At 32.8% G+C, this 23,143-nt stretch overlaps 2 protein-coding genes across 2 annotated transcripts; one reads left to right on the top strand and one right to left on the bottom strand.

The window, feature by feature from the left end:
• Nucleotides 1-2,279: 2,279 nt before the first annotated feature.
• On the bottom strand, nucleotides 2,280-2,735 carry LOC110703086 (EPIDERMAL PATTERNING FACTOR-like protein 8). Its single transcript, XM_021880842.1, has 2 exons — nucleotides 2,642-2,735; nucleotides 2,280-2,536 (listed from the first exon to the last, which is right to left on the bottom strand). Exons 1-2 carry the CDS (start codon nucleotides 2,733-2,735, stop codon nucleotides 2,280-2,282), a joined length of 351 nt encoding a protein of 116 aa, XP_021736534.1.
• A 15,763-nt stretch (nucleotides 2,736-18,498) lies between these two features.
• On the top strand, nucleotides 18,499-22,178 carry LOC110703244 (GATA zinc finger domain-containing protein 14-like). Its single transcript, XM_021881015.1, has 3 exons — nucleotides 18,499-19,172; nucleotides 21,321-21,493; nucleotides 21,664-22,178. Exons 1-3 carry the CDS (start codon nucleotides 18,609-18,611, stop codon nucleotides 21,815-21,817), a joined length of 891 nt encoding a protein of 296 aa, XP_021736707.1. The 5' UTR covers nucleotides 18,499-18,608; the 3' UTR covers nucleotides 21,818-22,178.
• Nucleotides 22,179-23,143: the final 965 nt, after the last annotated feature.

The raw sequence follows: 23,143 nt of genomic DNA, 5'->3' as shown, positions 1-23,143 counted from the left end.
AGTTTTGGGTGGTTAGGTTCCAGTCCTCTCCCAATAATTGTTGTGGAGGATCAAACACAAGTTATCCTTACCAAGTGTAGTCCCAATCAGCATTACACCAATATCCAATTGGTACGGAGTTTACATAATTGAATGTTAATTAATTGATATGTATACATTGATGCAATAATGCATACTCTGTAATAAAAAAAATAAAAAAAAAATAAAAAAAATTAAATTGTGAGATCTTCCCTTGTTGCCAAGGTACTGACCATCTTCCATTTACCATGTCAGATTCAGTCAAATATCAATAATGTAGAAATCTTGAAAGGTGCATATGAGGTAAAAAAATTTCAATAAAATACAAGGGTCATTAACTCAATATATCACTTTTCTTTATGTTATTTGGAAAGAGTAGGGCAATTGTTGTGTACAAGATTTAGAAAATAATAATAAGTCCTCATATAGATTTAGGAGTATCATATTTCAAGACTTTAATCCTCATTTAATCATATGTTACAGAAAGAATTAATAAGTCCTCCCCCTTTTGTTTTTAGAGAATCACATATATGCCCTAAAAGGAGTATAGAAATTATTTTATGTCAAATGAGCGAAAAAAATACATTTGAATACACCCAGGTGTATGAAAGGTTCTCAAAGGAGCAGATCTTTACCTATTTTGCATAATTCTATTTAGATCACCTATTGTTATGTTTTAATGTTGGTTCACATAACTTTTTAGGATTTTTGAGTAACTTTCTATTGACAAATATATAGCAACTAACATTTGTTTAAATTCATCACTAATCTCCTTGTCTCATTGTGAGGCAGTTCGTTGCTACTTGTTAATCCATACTGCCATACTGGTATTAACTTCTGGACACAAAGTTTATGCTTTATCTATACTTTTTTTGTCCCCAATTGTTTGTCGGTTTGTTCCATTATCATTTTTTACTTTGTTAATTAGTTTTTGACAGTAAAGTTGTACGTGATCAACGTGTTATATATACTTTGTATAAAATATAGAAATGTGGCAATCTTTTAAGGATAACCTTATAAAGAATAATGTGGGACAAACACTAAGGATATAGGACAAAAAGAGTATTCCAATTCGTATTTGTTTTCATTGTATAAAATCTTGATTTTTAGAACATACACTATAGCAATTCAACATTTTTTGTAAAAATCTATTAAAGGAAACAAAAAATTAGCAAAAGGAGAGTGATATGTCATATGTGGGAACTATGTACGTAGTACTTATGTTACTCTATTTTATAAGGTTGGGTAACATAAAATGGAATATATATACACTACAAAACATGAAGAAGAAATTAAAAGGGCCAAATATTATCACAAGTCATTTCATATGCTCATATACTTGGTATATAATACTAAGATAGATGGGACTCTTCAATGGATCATAGATGTTGTTGTGATCTTGTTAAGTTCCTGTAGATCGATTGACAAACCACTGACCAATAATATGTTGTCGCTTTTACTGTTTTACGTTCATATTAATTGGTCTAGAAATTATGGATAAAACGTACGTACACCACGACCCTTTGTATAATATAAATATATTTTCCTTTTACTTCTATTTGATTCATGCATGCATATTTCAGTATCATGCACTTTTAATTTATATAGTATGCACATAACGTATTCAATAATAAATTTGCATATGCTTTAAAATAACAAGAAGAAAAGAAATGTATTTAATATAATTGGAGATATCATATCTTAGTATTTTATTTAATTATATAGCTATTAAAAAAATAACTATAGTGGTGTTTAATTTAATTTCAAGGTTTAATAACAATATGATGTAAACCCCAATATGAATTGGATCATAATTAAAAATTGATGATATTTAATTCATTCAATCAATGTGATGTAAAGATGAGCACAAAATAATATACATACTCATAGTTAAGAAATTGATTTATACTTGTAAGATGAACATAAAATAATATACATATATACTCATAGTTAAGAAATTGAATAATACTTATAAGATGAACATTAGAACATATATACACACATTAAACATTGTTAGAACATAATTAGGCTGTAATAATTGTTATTTAAACTTATAAGATATATTTTTGATATATAATAATGTACAACATATCAGAATAAGAACGAACAATTACTAGATCTATGTATTGTAGTCAATACAACTAAAAAGAAAAAAGAAAAAAAAAACATGCATGGATTAACTCACTCATGAGTCATAACCAACCTTACTTGCATTGCATAAATAATGAAAAAAAAAACTCTTACATTGCTAGCTAATGTATTTATGGTTGAAATAACTTATCTCCACATTTGCATTTCCATGCTAGAAGATAATAACTATCATGATTATTATCCCCATAATGATCATCATATGATGTAAACGAGATTAAATCTGTCATCTGATGGCGAGGAGGAACAACAAGTGTGGCGACACAAGGATTGCAATTCAAGCACTTGTTAACACAACTAGGAGGTCTAGAACCCAACACCGGTTTTTTGCTCAGCAACTCTTTGCTAGACAAATTCATCTCTTTCTCATCTACACCATTAAACAAAAATAACAAACATAAATCAATAACATAGATATGAACATAAATATATACTCTATTTTTGAACATTAATATATGAACTAACATACACTTACCTGATCTGGAAGGTAAAATAATCAGAGAAATAATAATTGTAGCAGTAACAATTAATTTTATCCTATGTAGTAGGGTAATTGTTGATGGAGCCATTATATTTGAGTGAGTCTAGGAATTGAAGTGAAGAAAAAGACGTTAAAAAGAGGAAAGAGAAAATAGGGTTTTTTTTTTTTTTTTTTTTTCTTTTGGTTATTTTGGGATTAGAGGAGCAGAAGATGATGAAAGTAGAGTATATATTATGAATGTTGGAGAATTCAGTTTAAGGGTTTAAGGCTGTTTCCTATAAGAGAGACAATTGCTATGATCGATATGAAAGTTTTAGTTCTTCACTATTTTACTTATTAATGGACCATTGACTCAATAATCTAAGTTTTCAGTTTTTTTGACTTATTATTTGTGATTTTGGGAATGTGTTACTTTGATTTTAATGGCTGGCTTATTTGTGGGAATCATGATTAATTGACTCAAGTTTGTTTTTTTTTTTTTTTCTTTTTTTTTAAGACAAAAATAAAAGTAATTTAAAAGATTTACATTGGTCTACTTTGTGTGTGTATGTGTGTGTTTCCGCTTTAAGAAGCAACCCATTAATCCGTAACCTAGCTCACATGCAGTGGCAGATCTAGTGGTTCAAATATAACAAGGCATCATGCAAAACAATTTTGTAAACTAGCAATGTGTCCCCTTAATAGGGTACCTTGAACTTATTATACTAATCACAATTCACAAGTGTATGTACCTAGGAAAGATTAGAATGCATGGAGGTCAAACACTTTGAGCATACGAATATAAGATGGATTATACAATTACTCATAATATAATGAAATCTATAACACCCCCCTTCTTTTACATTAGGTGGGACTATTGTATGTTTTGTGAAGATAATTACCATATGTGAATCGCCACATTGAAAAGAAGAGGAACAATGATTAATATATAAGTTATTCCTTTTTAATACCAATTAGGTTTAGGATGCAACCCTACTGAAATTGAAGGATGTGGTCAAATTCATCTCTAAATTGGGTTTGGTTAGCCCACTCAATACTTTTCATGTAACATTTAATAAACTCGGAATATGTACTAAGAATTATACGCACACTACTACAAAAATGGCCTAAGGAACCACTCTAAAGGCACCGTATAATTAAAAAATCCGGTTTCTTAGATAAAGAAACCTCATTTGAGAGAAATTCGCTTTCTTATGTAAAAATAAGAAACCATATATATTTTAAATATGGTTTCTTAGATTCTAGACTATATTAGATATTCAAAAAATCGTAAATCTTACTATAACATAGGCAATAAATAAATTGAAAACCTAATCGTGTAAATTAAAAACCACCCACCTTCCCCTTAAAATGAGTAGCCGTTTCCCTTGTAAACTTCATCTAGAATCCCAGTACCTCTATAATTCATTTCCCGTCGTCCTCAATTTCTTAAATTCTCTTTTTCTCACCGTCAAGTTCTCATAATTCCTTCGTATTCGTCGTCGCCTTCTCACCGTGACATCCGATCTACCGTCTGCGTGCTCGTTGTGCCGTCAAATTGACCGTCATCTGTACGCCGTTCCTTTGATTCATCAATGTTTGCTCATCCATTAAACTCGGTACGAATACTTTTTCAATCAATTTTAATTACGTAGTATGTTTCATTGACTTATTTTGCTTTCCATTTCAATTTCGGTTAATTTGTGACTATGTGCATATAATCAGTATCTATTCTTATGTTGTGAACGGTTTATTAATCAAGCTGCCTCATCGAATTTTTTCTAATTACAAGCCTCATTGAATTTTTTCTAATTACAAATCTGATTTGAATAATAACTGATGATATATAATTATATGCTCTTTAATTTTGCTGTGAAATGAATCTAAATATGGCCAAGTCATGTTTGCAGTTGAAGACTTGAAGGAAGTAAAACGAAGCAGATTAATGCTAATACATTGAATAGTTTCAAGGAGGAGGTTGTATTTATAGTGTATGCTAATGTAATTATTATGCAATTTTTTCTTTTATTGTCACAGAATATTTTTATGAAATAGATGTATTATACTTCGTAATTTCTTTATAATAAAGATCTTGTAAATTGTAAAATATGAAATTGATCATTCGTCCTTTTATAATAAAGATACTCCATTGTTAATTTTAGTCCTGGATGTAGCAACAAATTTGATCTAGTAACATTATTATATTTCTTTTTTTTAAAAAAAAGAACAACAAAGAGACCGGACATCTATATACATTGGTCTCTTTTACTTTATCAAAGAAACCGGTAGAGCAAGGATGCACGATGCCTTTGTCTCAATAATTTAATTCACTTAGAAGGACCTAAGAGACCGGTTATTAGCTAGAACTGGTTTCTTTGATTAATCTAAGACACCAGATAGAAAATACGGTCTCTTAATCAAAGAGACCTACTACCTAGGCACCAGACCTTTTGCGGTTTCTTAGCCCTATTTTGGCCGATTTCTTAGCCCTATTTTGTAGTAGTGGTAGTATATAACCCCTATGCCCTACTTTCAAAGATAATACTCCATAATCATATATCATAAATTTAATTTGATAATAGATAGAATAACCTATTAGCCTTATCATATGTCAAACCTAACCCTAACCTCCAAATTGACTGGAATAAATCCAAAATGAACCAAGATGCGATACACAAGGGCATGACTCTAGAAAAAATTGTTTCTCTTATGACCCGATCAAAACTTGTCCAACATTCCCAATTTGAACTTTTGAAGTATTACCTCCGTTAACGGTTATTTGCAACATTTGTCATTTTCGGATGCTATCTATTATGTGCAACAATTTTTTTTCTTTCCATTTTTAGTAACTTTTTGCCAACAAAATGACCATATTACCCTTACTTAAACAACTTAGACATCTAATTAAATTACTATTATGATTTAACTCTTTACCTAATGAATCTGATTATTGTAATCAATTTCACCAAACATCAAAACCATTCATCTCCCTAACTCTCCTTCAATTGAAAAATCTCTAGAATTCAAACCTTAACTCTACAATTTTGTTCATCTTCCCCCTTCTCTCTCCTCTTGCGATTTGGGTTCGTCTGGCCGTAGGTTCGATTTCGTTGGTTTGGTCGTGGGTCCGAGTTCGTGGGTCTTGTCGTGGGTCTGGGTTTGAGTTTGTGGGTCTAATCGTTGATTCGAGTTCGTGGGTTTGGGTATAGGTGGTCGTGGGTTTATGGGGGTTGCGTGAGTTTCGTGGGGATGGGTTTCAGATCTGGTGTGTGGAGGTGGCCTGAGTTTCGTGGGGGTGGTTCGTGTGGGGGTGGATTGGGTTTCGTGTTGGTTAATTTGTTGGGTTCGTAGTGGTTTAGGATGGGTTGCGGTGGTTTGTTGGGTTCGTGGGTGGTTTGTTAGGTTCGTGGTGGGTAATCCTGGGCACCGTGCCGTGCCGGGCCGCCGCGGGCCGTGCCTGGCGGGCCGCGGGCTGGTTCGTGCCGTGCCGGTCGTGCCGGCGGGCCTAGGATTTCGTGCCGTGTCGTGCCGGCCATTTTCACAGGCCAGCCCACGGCACGGCACGGCCCTCGTGCCTGGCGGGCTCGTGCCGTGCCGGCCACGTGCCGGGCTGCGGGCTGGCCTGCGCGGGCTGGTGCATTTTCATTTTTTTTTTTTTTTTTTTTTTTTTTTTTTTTTTTTTTTAATGACAACATTATTAATTAATAAGTTTATAATGTATATAAGTTATAAAATTATAATTATAAGTTTTATAAGGTAACTTATAAGTTTATAACTTATAAGTTATAAGTTATTAAGTTATGAATTTTATAATTATAAGTTGAATATTTATGTTTTATAATTTGTATATTCAATATTTATATTTATATATTTACTTTATACTATTACTTTAAAATTTAATGTTTATGATTTATTAGTAATTGGTATAATTTTATTTTTTTTTAATATGAATTTACAAATTGTAACAAAACGGGGAAAAAAGGCAAATTGGACTTTGGATGTGAATAATGCGTACTTTATATTATTATTACTTGAGTTGAGAAAATTGTACAATGATAACAATGATAAAAATCATACAATGATGGTATTAAACAAAAATTGGAAAATGATAAAATTGATATTTTTAAAATCGTACAATATACAATAATTGTCTATTCTTCTTCTCCTTCTTCTTGCTCGTCTTCGTCTTCGTCTTCGTCTTCGTCTTCGCCTTCGCCTTCAAGGTCATCGGCTAGTTGCATAGATTGGGAACTAGCCGAACCCGAACCGGAAGCGGAGGTTCCTTCTTCGTTGTCGTTGTGGTCGTAAGAACGGTCTTGTGAGCGATTTTCCGCATCCAACCAATCTTTGAAACACACGCACATTTCTAGTGTTTCGGGTTTTAGACTTGTTCTTCTATCGTCTAAAACCCTTCCGGATGCGCTGAAAGCTCGTTCGGAGGCGACAGAGGAAACTTGGATAGCAAGAATGTCTCGTGCCATTGCCGCCAAAGTTGGATGCTTCGAGCTTTGTTGTTTCCACCATGCAAGGAGGTCGAGGCTGTTTATCTCATCGTCGTCCATGCCTTTGGTGAAGTCGTAACTCAGGTACATCTGCAACTCCGAGACGTCGCTTTGCGTTCTCCTGACTGATGAATCACCTGAAAACCTTGAAATCAAGTTAGTAGCTTGTGAAAATAAATGTTTGGCCTTCTTACTTACGTTTTTGGATGGTTGAGAAGGCCCTGAGCGAGGAACGGTGCCATATTTGGCTTCATAGACTCTATATAAAGCAAAAAACTGATCCTTCACATTAGTCTTATAGTTTTCTACATCATCGTCAAGAAACATGCATTGAAAGTAAATGTCAACTAACATAAATGTGTTTTCATACTTTTGCCTAGGATCTAATATGGAAGCAAAAATATAAATCAAAGGAATCTGACTATAATATTTACGCCACTTTTTTTCCATTGCTGGAAGATACTGATCATAATCACTTTGATCGCGATGATCAGCGAAAAGTTGGGCGAGTAAGCATGCATTAGAAAGAAAGTTTTGAGCACAAGGATTGTAAACAGTAGAAAAACAATACGTCATGTTATATAATAACTGTAAAAATTGCATATATCTTTCACAGTTATTCCAATCATCATCATACAAAGCATTTTGTGGAAATTTTTGGTTGTAAAATAATGTTAACGGGCCCTTGTACTCAATTGCCTTTGTTAACATGTCATAGGTGGAATTCCACCTAGTTGGGCAATCGGTTCTAATTTTTATTACCCTTATCTTTTGTTGTTTTAGAAAACTCTTCCATTCTTGGTATCTCATGTTAGAGCTATTAATAGACATAATAGCATCTCTGATTTTGCTGTAGTATGGGCCAATTGCCCGAACTCCATCCTGTACACATAAGTTAAGTACATGACAAACACATCTAGTATGAAGAGCTTCACCGTCTAATAGTACATCGGTTAAGTTTTGTTTGATAAGATTAGCTGTGTATGTCATAGAGGTTGCATTATCAAAAGTCATAGACATCATTTTATCTCGAAGGTTGTATTCGTCTATTGCTTGCATTAAATGGTGAGCAATGTTAATGCCGGTGTGTGGGTATTCCAGCATTTTGAAATGTATTATTCTTTTTTGTAACATCCATTGATCATCTACCCAATGGCAAGTCACACATAAATAGTGATATTTATAACCACTATCCCAAGAATCGGCTGTTAAAGATACTCTACAGTTAAGGTTACTCAATTCGGCTTGTAACCGGACTTTGTACTCTAGGAAATTTTTCATTGCGGCGGAACGAACGGTTTTCCTAGAGATTCTTTTATGTTGGGGTTGTAGTGCTTTGTTAATGTAGGTGTTGAATGCGTCACTTTCCGAGAAAAGAAAAGGTTGTTCGGCGTGTACTATCATTTTTCCTAGTTCATCCCTATCCCTCTCATAGTTGTATGTAAAGCCGTATGGATGGAATTGGGAAATTTTGGGCTGGGTTGGATCACTAGCTGGTTTTGCACAAGCTTTCATGTGTCTAGATAAGTGTCCCGTCCCGTTTTTGGTAACTGCCGTGAATACACTATTACATGTTTTACATTTTGCCCATTGTTCACCATCTTTACTTAGGACAAAATAACGCCATACCTCACTCCTTCGGTTTTTCAAAAGTAGCATCTCAGTTTCGGTTAACCATTCATGATGTGTGTGATGGTTAGTAGGGGGACTAGTGGGAGTGGCAGTAGAAGGGGTAGAACCAGAGGGAATTCGGGTACTTTCTTGGCTACCTTGGCTAGAACAATAGTTTTGTTGATTACCGATATAATTAGGTGGAAATTGGTATGGTGGTAGTGGAAATTGGTTTAGTGGTGGTGCTGGAAATCCCGACGTATTATATGGCTCATAGCCCGGGGGGAAGTAAATGGGGTCATTGGTTTGACTCGTAATTTGGGGGCTCGTTGTATTTGGTGGTTCCCTAGAACTACTACTACGGATAAGTCGGCCTTTCCCCCTAGACCTAGATGATGGGTTGTTCGATGCCATAATTAACAATTAATTTTTTAATAAAAAGTGGTTAACTATAATAATAATAATTAATAACAACAATTTTAACAATAAAAATATCAATAATAATAATTAATAACAACAACTATAACAATAACAATAACAACAAAAATAAATAATAACAACAATTGTAACAATAATAATAATTAATAACAACAATTATAACAACAACAATAACAATTAACAACAATAATAATTAAACAAGATTATTCTAATAATAACAATAAAACAATAATAAATTTAAGATTAGTTTAGATCTTACAACCGTGCTTCAACGCTCCACTAATTACGATTACGAACTTTTTAATTTTTTCCGATATTAGGAAAATAATTAGAGAATTTAAGAGAATAATTAGAGAATTTAAGAAAATAAGGATTATTAGAGATTTAGAGAATATAAGAGATAAGAAGAAGAGATTGTGATTTTGTGATTTGGGAATGAAATGGAGGTGAGTATTTATAGAATTTTTGGCAAAAAACTAGCCGTTTATAGCCGTTTAACTAGCCGTTGGCCCGCGGGCCGTGCCTGCGGGCCAGCACGGCGGGCCATGCCCGTGCTCGTGCCGGGCCGTGCCTGGGGATTCTCCACCGTGTCCGTGGCACGGCCCGTGGCACGGAAGTCGAACTTCGTGCCGTGCCGTGCTTGACTTCGGGCCGTGCCGGGCTGCTCCGAACGGCGGGCCGTGCCGGGCGGCACGCGGGCCAACCCGGCCCGTGCCCAGGTTTAGTGGTGGGGTGTCGAGGGTTTTGGCTAGGTTCATGATTGGGTTTCGGTGGTTTTGGGGGTGGTTTTGGGTTCTTAGCATCGGTGGGTTGGGTGATTCTGGTGGTTGTCGGTGGTGTTGGTGGTGGTTCTGGTTCTGGATTTAGGTGGTTATGGGTTTTTATTTAATTTTTTTTTAAAGTAGGATTAATACTTAATCAAGTGCCCTTATTTTTCAATAATGATGCTTTAAAAGTTATGCCTAGGAGTCCGCGCATAGCCCCTTTATTGCAGATAACTGTTAACGGAGGTAGTACTTTCTTACACAAAAGTGGTGTCTTCTTAAGAACTATATAACATGAAACAACCCAACTCAAATTTCCACAACCTTCACCATCCAAAGCCTACCCATATTAGTACAATTGCCACCTAACAAAAAATCTAACACCAAAAATAAACTAGTGCCACAAAAAAAAAAAAAAAAAAAAAAAAGTTTCCTAAAAAATCGATCTTTCTTCCCCAAATTTGTCATTCTTCCTCAAACTTAGGAAGATTCATGGCTTTTCTCTCTCCAACAAGTTCATACAGTAACTGGGTATTTTTCCCAATATTCAGAAACTCACTATTATCTTTACCATCCCATTTTCCTTCTTCAATTAATCGTATTCCTTCTTCCCCAATTCATCTCCACCGTTCATTTCCCGGGCTCCCGATAAAGCCCAACCGTCCGATTCTCCGGTCTAGCTTAGTCCCACCTCCTTCGCCTCCCGGAAAAGACCCCCAGCGTTTCACTGGTATGAATTTATTCACTTCAATTTTCAGAAAGTTCATTTTTTTTTTGTTCGAGTACTATAATTTATTACCGCCTACCAAATGGGTTGTTAGTTCTTTTGTTTGGTAGTTGTAAATATTTGTGTATTTTTGGGTTATTTCAATTGATTGGAATTGTGCTAAATGTTGTGTTTTTCTGTTAAAATTTTAATCTTTAGGTTGTTGAAAAGGTGCAAGTTTCTTAGTTGCTTGAAATTAAACTAGGCAATGAATTTGTAGATATCTGAAAAAGTACTGGAAATAATGTTTTGCTTATTCTTGATCTTTCTTTTGGGAAAATAATGTTCTAAGATCATTTTATGGTGTCATATTGTTTGACCATTCATTATTAAGGATATGGATTGATTGAAGTATAAGATCATCCACTAATTCTAAACATTTCATAAGGGTGTATGTGACTAATATTTCGATTGAAAGGCGCATTGAGGGTGCGTTCTTGCCACTTGATTATCATTGAACTTACTATAGATAGCTTTAGAAAAAGGAAGGAAATGGGAGGTGAAGGAACTAAGTATAAGAAAGAAGAGGAGAGAAGGTAGGGGGAAGGAACTAATTAGAAGAAACTGAAAAAAGGAGAGAGAAAGGCAAAGTGATCATTGTAATGGAAACCGAATGAATCATGGTAGCAAATCCACTTTCGATGGCAGATTGTGGCTTTGTTCAATTTTGATTAAGCAAAACTATTTTGGAGTCTCATCTGTCAACAATATTGAATTCGCAACTTAGGGCGTGTTCTCTTCAGCTTAATTTCAATTTAGTTTAGCAGCTCAGCTCCAATTACTTTAGTTCAGTTCCTAATTTCCTTCTCTCGTAAAATATTCAGTTCAGTTTAGTTTAGCTCACCTCATCCAATCAGTTAGCTCAATTCAGTAAATCAGAACAGGCCCTTAGTTGAATTAACACAAGATCAGAACAAACAAATTGATAAAAATGCATGCAATTGTAGCACATTATCATATTGGTTGAATAAAAGACCCTTAAATGCAAAAGAGTGAGAGTAATTGAGATAAAGATGAAAACTCTTTTTCAAGAAAGAAGGGGGAAGGGAGAGAGAAGAGAGAATTAGGTTGACTGTCATAGGTGGGATGGTGTGCCTAGTAGGGGAATTATAGTCATTTTTACTTTTATTGAGGATTATAATCCCAACCTCCTTTCTAATATCTTCAATTTCAGAAAGGCTGGCCTATTAAAGAATGAGGGGTCATAAGTTTTTCTAATTTCTCCCCACCATTTCCGTCACCTCTTTCATTTGCTAACTTAATTAAGGAAAAGCCATCCCACACTTCCCTCCGAGGGGTCATAAGTTGTTCTAATCCCTCCTTACCATTTCCGTCACCTCTTTCATTTGCTAACTTAATAAAGGATAATCCATCCCACACTTCCTTCCGAATTTCCCCATCCAAAGATAGTGTCATTTATGAGGACGTATTAGAAACTAGTACAGAAATAAATAGAGATCGTTGCGTCAAAAGATTCACATGCTGCATGGGACTATGTGAGAGTATATTGAAATGAGCTAATACCCGAGCAAAGAAAACAGGTAATCCAGAGGCGATCACCGATCCTAGTATCAACCTATCTGTTGGATTCTGTAAAATTAATCATGTTCTATTATGGAAGCTTCTCATAATCCCATCTCCAAATTTGGATGTTATGGATAGAAATGACTTGTAAGGCATCTACAACATTCATTGTGGATTATAGTGCTAAAAGACTTAAAGACCCTTGTTTAACTTCAACATATCAACACTAACCAATTGTGAATTTGCTCGCAATCCACATAGTAGCATGCTTCTTCACCCAATCACCCCTGTTTCGTTGCTGAAATGTGTTGTGGGCTTTATTTCAAGGTTGGAACTGCTTGGTATGATATACCTACTTGTGTAAAACTTTTTCGATCTTACCTCTTGAGGTTGCTTATCTAACCAGGAAATAAATTAAGATTAAAACACCCTTTTGAGTAACCTTTATGGCTTTATTGTTAGGCCATGTCTTAATAAGTTCATGAAATTTTGATGATGCATCTAAAAACAAAATTTTGGCATAATCTAAAGTTTTCTTGATCCAGGTGTTGCAGCTACTTTTTCTAGGCTTTGGGACAAATTGCAGATATTTTTTGCAGTTTTTTTTTGGATTTCGCTGTTCTTTTGGGCATCTGCTATGGATAGGACAAATTCAGGACGAGGGAACAAGAAAGATCGTTTTAGAAAGTGACTGTGTAAGCAATTTTGTGTGTACATAGTCTTAGCTTAGAATAGCACTAAAGATACATATAATTTATATACTCATGATGGTTCTTCTGTCCATTCTACTCTGCCTGCATGTTTCTATTAGTGTAGTGAAGATGTAAAATTACACCCATGCTGCTGTGCATGAAAAAGGTTGTGATAGAGAAATAGAATAATTCATCATCCAGGGGATATATTTAAGTTGGTATGAAACTATAAATTTCTTTTCAGTCATCAATTAATCAAGCAACAATTTTGATATAGCAGCTCTATTACCCTATAGGAGAAACTGTGATAGGGAATTTTGATATTTGACAGTTGGATGGAGCCCTGCCTGAGCTTTCATTTTTTCTCGTGAAATTTCACAGTAGTCCATGTCCTATTTATCTTATAGTACTAATTCATGTATGTAAACCATTTTCTATCGACTTAAGTAAAGGATAAATGAAATGGTGCATTCACTGGTAAAATTGCAAGGAGACAAGGACAAAATGCTGGTATCTCAACACTGCTTGACAATGATTCATTGTGCTCCTTCTTTCTCTTCTGAAGTTCTGAGTTGCATGTGTCTTGCAAGGTTTTTATTTTCGGGGTTTTCTGTGGAACTGCTTTAGTTATTCAGCTGTATATATATACCCTTGCATCACTTTTGTCTGCTTAAATAACCGAAAAAGTTTATCATAGTCACACCTTGTGCTGCTTGAACTTATTTTGAAACAAATATTGCTGTGCTAAATGCGTTAGTAGAATTATATATATGATATGTATTAGCCTTTTCATTCCGAAAGCTCATATGATTGAGTCGAGTTCATTAGTCCAATGATTCTGTTTCTGGTAATTTCTTCAAGAATTGGTCTGATAAGAGTGAATTAAAAGTCCAAGTTTTAGTTATTACTACTGCAGGTCTGCAGTGGCGAAACCTTGTAGGCTCTTGCTGGTTATAGAAGGTAGACTAATATTAAGTTGAATCAATGTATGGCACTATGGTTCTGTTTGCCTTGAGTTAAAATCCAGTTACCTCAAGTCAGGTGCAATTCTTGTCTGGTTTAGGTGATTGTGTATGTGATTCATTCTTGCCAAGTTACGAACCATAGCCTCAACGCTTCGCCAAGTTCACAATCCACCAATGAGGTCATGCATTTTGCTTAAATTGTGGTCATAACTCCCAAGTATTCGAGTAGATTAGATCCTTGGTACCAAATCCCTCCACCTTCATTGTATATATAATGATCTTACACCCCACCAAGCCTCACACGACTACATGAAAAAAATGGAACTTTCTGTCAGTTTCGACTCGATCAGAACTCTGAACATGTAAGGAGCTCTTATTTTACGGGGACAATGGGCCTATGTTTTAGATTATATGCATAAAACTCTGTACATCCACTAACTGGTACCACAATCTCCATTATAGTATTCAGTCAAACTAGAAAACTCTCAAGACAAATATGTTCAATACTGAAAAATTCTGAAAACTCTCCAGTTGTGTACAATAGTAGGACGCAGTAAATGATAATTCCTCAATTTGTATGTGCTGCTTAGAATTTTAGAAGCAACGTAGCTTATGAGCATGAAAAAGTACTAGTACTGGATTTACTAAATTTATTTTCATGTGTCCATTTTTCCAGAAAAGGGAAAATTTCACCTTTTTTTTTTTTTTTTTTTTTTTTTTAATGTGGCCAGCCCAAGCTTGACCAACCCATGGCTTGGCATACGCAATAACGTCTAGTCGTATCTACCCATGTTCATTCATTTTTCGGGCTAGGTTGTGTCATGGCTAGAGCTGGCCCGAGCCATAGGCATTTTTTTTTTTTTTTTTTTTTGGGTGTTCTAGCCGGTTTATTCTTTAGGCTAATTTAGATTTTGATATTTGTTTTGAATGGTTAAGTTCAAGTCTCTCCTAATTATTGTTATGGGGGGAATGAATACACATTCCTTTTTATCAAGTATCGTTCAGTATTCTTACTTTAACATGTTAATGAAGTGGAAAGTAGGATAATTGTTATTAGTACTAAGTTAAATTCCTAATGTAAAACACCTTTAGAACAATCACTATTAGTACTCTGTATCCAGCGTTTAAAACTCTATTCTACACTCCGGTCTATGTAAGAAATGCTACAAAAGTGTGCACAAACAACTTCAATCAGAGCATAAAAAAGTGGACAAGATGAATTAATGACCCCATGAAAGCACAAACGTCTACAATCTACCTAAATCACGTGAAATATGGACCTACAAATCAACATCTAAGTAAGTACAATAAATGAAATTATGTTCTTATATAAGTTATATTCCTGTAACATTGTTACTATGTTATAAAATGGACGGTCCAATTCAGCCTAAACATAATAGTAGGTAGTAGAAATGGACACTGAACCGTCAACAAAAGGTAACCCCATCACTGTGTGACAAACCTTTGATTCAATTGCACGGTTAGCTCGTTAGCACTTGGCGCAATCTTTTGTTTGATTAGCAGACTAGTTGCTGTTTTAGCATATGGTTTAAGATAATGACATGATAAAAGACTTGACTATTCATGTTAATTTGGAACTTGCATAAACATTTTTAGGATAAAGGTGATTAAGAAATAATCTCAAACTTAACAATCTACTATTTAATTTGCTCAAGTAATGGCCAATGGGAAATGAGTTTGCTAGATATTTTAGACGGTATCTGGCTCTAGGTTAATATGTGTAATGTTTATCAACTATATTGTGCATACTTTGTGATGTGTTTAGATTGGCTTTTGAGTAATTTTTAGTGGTTTAACCTACTGAAAGAATCTTAGTATTTATAATATAATGATCCGGTGGTTGCAACTTTCATCAAAAGTTAATTAAACCTACATAGTATATAAGATTTGAAAATCAAAAGTTATTATTGATATCTTTTATATTTTTTAAAAGATATCTAGTTTCACATATTACATCTTGTCAATAATTACTTAACCGGTTATATATTCTTCACAACTAACAACTATTTGATGGCTAATGTATAACAGTTAATACTTCACTTAAATTAAAAACTACTATCACAACTATGTTTTATCGAACATTGCCTTTTGAGTATTATTGAACAACTATTGTAATGCCTAAGTTACAGCTTACTGAGCAATTTCTTGCCTTGTGTCTTCCTAGTTTTAGATACATTTGCATGTATGATAAGGATTATATCTAAAGTTCATTAAAAATTTGTATCATTCATTGTTATTTTATTTTATTTTTATTTTATTTTTTAGCATATGTTTAAGGTAATGACATGATATCTACTGATAATTTGGAAGCTACATGCCGAGTTAGACTTTTTATGATAAAGATGATTAAAGACATAATCACAAACCTACCATGGATGAATTTATCTTAATTGTAAGGGCCAATGAGTGATGAGTTTGCTAGATATTTTACTAAACGTTTCTCAATTTTATTGGCAGTCTTGAAGTGCTATTCAACTATTATTGTGACTCCTACTTAAGCCTAAAACCCCGAGCAATACACCTTAGCGTACAGAAGAGATTTTATCCAACGTTTACATCATTCATTCATAAAATGAATTCTCTACCTACGGAGTATAATAATTAGAATTATGAATGACACCAATAACCCATATTGATATTTAATTATTCTTTAGATGGTATTATCAATTTATCATGATACCAAAATACTTCGTACTTATTAAGCAGTACCAACGGATGGAAAAATGTTTTGTTGGTATTAATACATAGAATAATTCTTTATTGGTAATCATATAACACCATATATATATAGGGGAGGGATCCGGTGAGAATAGGTTCATATGTGAGAATTCATATTTATATGAGAACTGATTTAAAATTTAGAACATATGAGTAAAAATTTAGAACATGTGAGTAAAAATTTAGAACATGCGAGTTAAAATTTAGAACATGTGACTCAAACTAAAATTCTGAACATATGAGTAATAATTTAGAACATTTGATTTAAGAATCAAAACAAGTGATTAAAAATTTATAAAATTAGCTTTATGAAATTTTAAACATATGAGTAAAATTCAGAACATCTGATTTAAGATTATGAACATGTGAATAAAAATTTAGAACAAATTGATATAGAATATAGAAAGTGCGAGTAAAGAATTTAGAACATACGTGTAAAAAAATAGAACTTACGCTTTAAAATCTGGAACATATAATTAAAAATCTTAGAACACACGTTTTAAAATTTAGAACATATAAATTAAAATTTTGGAACAAGTTATTTAAAATTTATGACATCAAACTTAACTAATTTATGGTTTTGAACATGTGAATACTAAATTAGAATATTTGATTTAATTTAGAACACCTAAGGAAAAATTTAGAACATCAGATTTAAAATTTAGAACATACGAGTAAAAATTTAAAATATAAAGAGTGTTCTCATATAAGAAAAATTCTCACGGCGTGTCATTAGAGTCATTTATGACTTAAATTATTGGAGGCAGAGAATTCCTCCATTCATTATAGTTTTTATTGTGAACGACATCAAGTATCATCCTATACCCAAAAACTCGTAAATTTTTTAAGGCTTTGACCTACCTTGTACATGCAGTTAGACTAGTTTTAGAAGAAAAAGAGTTCTTATTTGAGATCTTTTAAAACATACAAGCAAGTATAACGAGCTGATCTTTTTTTATTAAAACGAACTTGACTTTAGATCAAACTCAATTTCAATCAAGTTAAAGCAGGTTGAACGTGGACAAGGCAATTTATTGCACATTTACCCAACTATTTAGATGTACCAACACCCATATAATGCATGGACATGCCATAAGCATCCACGTAATGCAAAGTCATGATAAAATTGTACGTATAACTGTGTTAGGGGCTTGAGGCCAGGTTGATCGATATTGTAGAGTCTGTGTTTTTTGTCCCACAATTAATCTACTATGTCAGAGCTGGACTTCGGTCCGTACTAACTCAACCCATTATTAGTCACCTTAGCTAAGAGTGTGAAAAAATGTGTATTTTTTGGAAAGAAAAGTAACGCAAATAAAATTAAGAAAAGTTTAACAAGTTTGATAAACGGAAGACACATAATAAATTAATAATGTCATACTCTTGTTACGCATCTATATAAAACAGTAAAACACATATAAGAAAATAAGAAATAGAAGTGGAATAGAAGTAGAATACACTTGTATATTAACATTGTCATAATATAAGAAAAATAAATTTTAATGTAGTTACAAAGAATATTATTATATGTTATTTCATCACTTGATATGTAATTGTTGTTGTATCATACTACGTATATACCAACCGTACAATAATTACACTAGATATTTTTGATACATAGACTAATAGAACTATACAACTAGACAGTGACAGATCTTGGCCGAAAGCATTAGAGGAGCCAAGATTTAAATATTTAACCTCTTACTTAAAACTAATCACTATACTCTAATATTTTATAGGTAGATAGATTGTTTTAGTTTATTAACTAATTAATTACAATGAGAACTGGGCCCCAAATGACCCTGGTGAAAGGTCCCCTCTGGAACTAGCCACTTAATTAGAGTATATATAAGTGTGAGTTCTCACTTCTACTCTCACTCACTTCACTCCCCTTCAATACTCAACTCAACTACTCCCTTAAAATAAGACCTCTAAGACAAAAGAATAATTTAAGCAAATAACCTAAGGAACAATAATAAAAATGTTATTAAGGAGTTCATCAACCCCTATCTTAAAATCATGGATTCCATCTTACTACAACAACTCCAACTCTTCTCCTAACAACATCAATGAACCACAAACACCACCATGTCTTTCTAGAACCAACTCTATCTCCACCCGAACGCCGCCGTCTTCCCCCTCATCTTCTCCCAACCTCAACCCCAACACTAACACTAATGGTGGTACTTACAATAACCATTTTAGAAGAGGTACTATATGCACCCCCTATGAGCATGAACTCGACGACCCACCCTACCCTAAATCAACACCGTTGCAAAGGATGTTCTCGAGCTCACGTCTCGATGAGGAGGTTTCGACGGAGGATAGTGGTGGAAGCGACGGTGGTGGTGGTGGTGGTGATGGAATGTATGGTGGAGATGGGTATGGTGGTGGTGGTGGTGGTGGGTCCGGGTTTAATGATAATAGTAATAGTAATAGTAATAATAATGAGCATGGAAATATAGAAGCATATTATCAAAAGATGATCAAGTCTAATCCTGGAGATCCTCTCTTACTTGGTAATTATGCCAAGTTCTTGAAAGATGTAAGTTGTTCTAACTTTAATATATATATTCTTTTAGGTAATTACATTTTTATAAAAGGAAAAAGAAGGAGCTAAATATGAAAAGAGTTCACAGTAAATAAATATTTATTACACCGATTTACTCGTAAATTGCCGATGTGTCAAAAAAAAAAAAAAGAATTGCCGGTAAATTTCAAACTTAATACTAAAAAAGAAAGTATATTAAATGTTTATATACGGCCCTAAGGACTGCATATAACATTACCCTTTATAAAATAATATTATACAAGCATAAATCATTAATATATATTTGGGTACATTGATGATATAGCATAAATGAGTCAAAACTTTTTTTTTATTTTTTATTTTTTTAACACTATATCATCAAAATGTTATATGTTGCTTTGTGGGGCTCAATAAGTATAAAGAGTTTAAAATAAAGTACACCGTACTAAGCATAAATAAGCATTAATTATAATTTTGTAACGTGATTTTGTCATACATTTATTAATTAATCTTATATTATTACAAAATATAGTTTACTCTTAACCATAAACAAAAGGATGAATTTATATGACGGAATTACGGATGCTAAATATTTTTTTTTAAAATGTGGCAAAACAGGTTTTAGTTTTCAGGAATCTTAATAATGATAAAGAAAACAAAATATTAATTATGTACGAAGTATGTAGAATAGAAACTTTTTGTTTGATATGATTATGATTATGCAAGTTCAGCGCCTAATAAAGACAACTTAGTAAGCATACTACGGAGTATGATTTAGATGTAGACAAAATAATACTCCAAATTTAGAATTGAAAAAGAGCAAAATTAAAATATTGATTTATAACCAATTAAGAAATTGTATTGCTCGTATCATTTTATGAATTATCCTGTTTATTTTCACTATTAATAATGCTCACTAATTAAATGATTGTGCTGTGTGCATGAGCTATGATGTCCTTCCCCTTCATTTGCTTCTTTATTTTTATTGTAAAAATCAATTCAATAAATTTTAATCTTTGTTGGTAGAATCAACCGTTGATGGTTAGCTATATATGTACATTTGATTGGTCTCTTTGCAAGCTCGTATTATTAACCGTTAGTATCAATTGCCCGTTATACTTAGACTAGTTTAAATCCCGTGCAACGCACGATTTTTACTTAATCAAGTTATGAAGCAGTAAATTATAATGTTAATACAACAATAGTTTTTTTTTTCAAAAAAAATAATAAATTTTTAATTGAAACAAACACTTGAATTTCTTTTTTAAAAAAAAAAAACTTGAATTAATATTATATTGTTATCAAAATTATTGATTATTAAAAACTAAAAAAAAAAAAAACAAAAACTTAATGATTATAGTGTTTTATATGAGAATACAATTTATAATTATAACCCGTGCAATGTAATTATATACCCATATGTCCCTACTTTGTTGGCATGTTTTGACCGGCACAATATTTTATAGCATACTTTAACTAGCACAATGTTTTACAAATTTAATTGACTAATTTTTATGAAAATTAATAATCATGATTTTTTAATTTTGTTTTATATTTATGTTTATATTTATTTAATTATAGTTATTGAATTGTATTATAAAAATAAATAAATAAATATATAATAATAGCTAAAGTATCAAATCCTGGTTAGAGCAAAAAAACTTTCAAAGAAAAAATACATTGTAGAATGATACGAAGTAGGGGAGTAATACATTTTATTATTCTAATATATTACCTTATTATGTGTTTGTTTATTATAAAAAAATACCTATTATAAAAAATATGAAAGATATGCATATAGAATATATTTCGTATATATTTGCCAAATTGAAAGTAAAATATCATAGGATATATAAAATAATATTAATAAAGATTTTGTACAAAAAAGAAAAAAATGGAAAGAAAAAAGTGGCGGGAAAATTTTTAATCGGAACATGACAAGTGTCATGTCAGATTCGCTTTTAGTATTATGTAATTGATTGATTGTACGTGTTACTTGTGTATGTGCAAATTAATCACCGTCTAAATAAAATATCAGTACTACGGATCATATTATATTGTGCCATGCTTAATTATGACTTCATGAGGTAACAACGAACTTCTTTGACTTATTACATAAATGCCTTTCAAATTTTAAATAGACTCAGCTAAATGATTGGCTAGGTACGTGGAGATTTAGCCAAGGCAGAGGAATATTGTGGAAGAGCCATTCTGGCTAACCCTAGTGACGCAAACACGCTATCCATGTATGCTGATATCATTTGGGAGTACCGGAGGGATGGTGAGCTGGCGGAGAGCTATTTTGATCAAGCTATTAAAGCTGCTCCGGAAAATTGGTAAGCTAATTAAGTACTTACAAACACGTGAATAATAATTGTCACATGACACTGAGTCACTGATAGTGTAATATAAGCTAGTAACATGATAACTAAATTCGGACATATATGTACATACATACATATGAGATGTTAATTTGTGTGTGTGTTATAATTGATTCATGCCTCAGTTATATTCATGCTACATATGCAAAATTCCTATGGGATGTGGACGAAGAAGAAGTAGGAGAGGAAGAAAAACAAGACAATCATGTTGGCAGTCCAATTCCATCATCACCATCTTATACGGAAGAACTACATTATCAGTCTCCTACAAGGGTATGAATTAAATATCAAAGGTGGTTGTTTGATCATGAATTGAAGGTGTATCATTTTGGACTTTGGATCGTTTGATATCGTCATTTACTAGCTTTTTGTATATAAATATGTACTACGTATATTGTATGTATAATATGTAAATAGAGAGAAATTTTGAGAGTAAACAAGCATGTTAGAGATCCCCTATCAATTAGGGATTGGATTTACCGTCGTGGAACATCCTATTACATGCTTGAATTGGATGTAATATGTGTAGTAGTGAGGAAAGAAGTAGAATATTAATGCGACGTCAGATCTTTAGTTTATAAAATAAAATGTAACCAGTCATTAAGCTTTCAATATTTCCATTGTTAATTTTTTATTAAAATAAATAAATAAAAAATCCTTTTCTATTGATCTACTAAATGTACTTATTTAAGATGGAATTTTGATAATACGCTCTTCATTTTGAACTAAAGAGATGTTAATTATTGTGATGAACTAATGAAGTGAAGTTGAATGGATGGAGCTGGACTAAACTAAATCAAAGTGGATAATAATGATATTAATGAATAATAGAGTCAATTATAAAGTTGAAGATTAACGAAAATTAAATGAATGGACTGAACAAAATGTGTTGAAGTGAACTGAACCAAATTATTGAAAAGTAACATCATAAATTTTACTCCATCATATATATTCATACCAAGTACTAATTATTCAGTTTTAAAATTAATCTGATACAACGTACTCGTCTTATATTTCGTACTAGAAACTACAAGTCCTTGTAATTTGCAATATTGTCACACTCTAGCTCTTTTATAACGATTCAAGTAATATAAGACGATTAAAATTGACAAATGACCACATGGACCACTAAAATGTCACATCCTTAATTAGACTAACATCAATACCAGACATAGAGATAATGTTTGTTTGATGGAGACATAGAGATAATGTAATTTACATTTTCCAATCTTATATGGTCACATGGACTATATGTATCCAGAATAAGGTGAATGAGATGAATATAAATTTTTTGGAGTAACTTTTTAATTTTATTGTGTACCGAGTATAAAATGGTGTTCATTAACAAGGTGGTATAGTGGGTGTGATTTCAATAAAAAATAATTTAGTTTTAATCTAATAGGTTTAAACAACTACGACTGTACAAGTAACAACCAATCAAATATGGTATAGCCACACCAACAATGTCATCGTTCAAAATTCTTGACAAAACTTGAGGGGCACCAATTAGGAAGATGATGTGGTTGATAAGACTTTGTAATTAGCTATTTGATCAAGATTTGGCTACGCAATGCAAATCAAATTTTGTAGGGTTATTGTAATTAA

Source organism: Chenopodium quinoa, unplaced genomic scaffold (genome assembly GCF_001683475.1).
Source record: "Chenopodium quinoa cultivar QQ74 unplaced genomic scaffold, ASM168347v1, whole genome shotgun sequence".
NCBI classification, from domain to species: domain Eukaryota; kingdom Viridiplantae; phylum Streptophyta; class Magnoliopsida; order Caryophyllales; family Amaranthaceae; genus Chenopodium; species Chenopodium quinoa.
Note: the sequence above shows the minus strand (reverse complement) of the source record. Positions and strands in the feature narration are given on the sequence as shown.

Excerpts from the sequence above, each read along its gene's own strand:
- LOC110703086 (XM_021880842.1), bottom strand. The coding sequence starts at position 2,735 with ATGGCTCCATCAACAATTACCCTACTACATAGGATAAAATTAATTGTT. Across the intron at positions 2,537-2,641 it reads TATTTTACCTTCCAGATCAG|ATGAGAAAGAGATGAATTTG; the intron begins GTAAGTGTATGT and ends TTAATGGTGTAG.
- LOC110703244 (XM_021881015.1), top strand. The coding sequence starts at position 18,609 with ATGTTATTAAGGAGTTCATCAACCCCTATCTTAAAATCATGGATTCCA. Across the intron at positions 19,173-21,320 it reads ATGCCAAGTTCTTGAAAGAT|GTACGTGGAGATTTAGCCAA; the intron begins GTAAGTTGTTCT and ends ATGATTGGCTAG. Across the intron at positions 21,494-21,663 it reads AAAGCTGCTCCGGAAAATTG|TTATATTCATGCTACATATG; the intron begins GTAAGCTAATTA and ends TTCATGCCTCAG.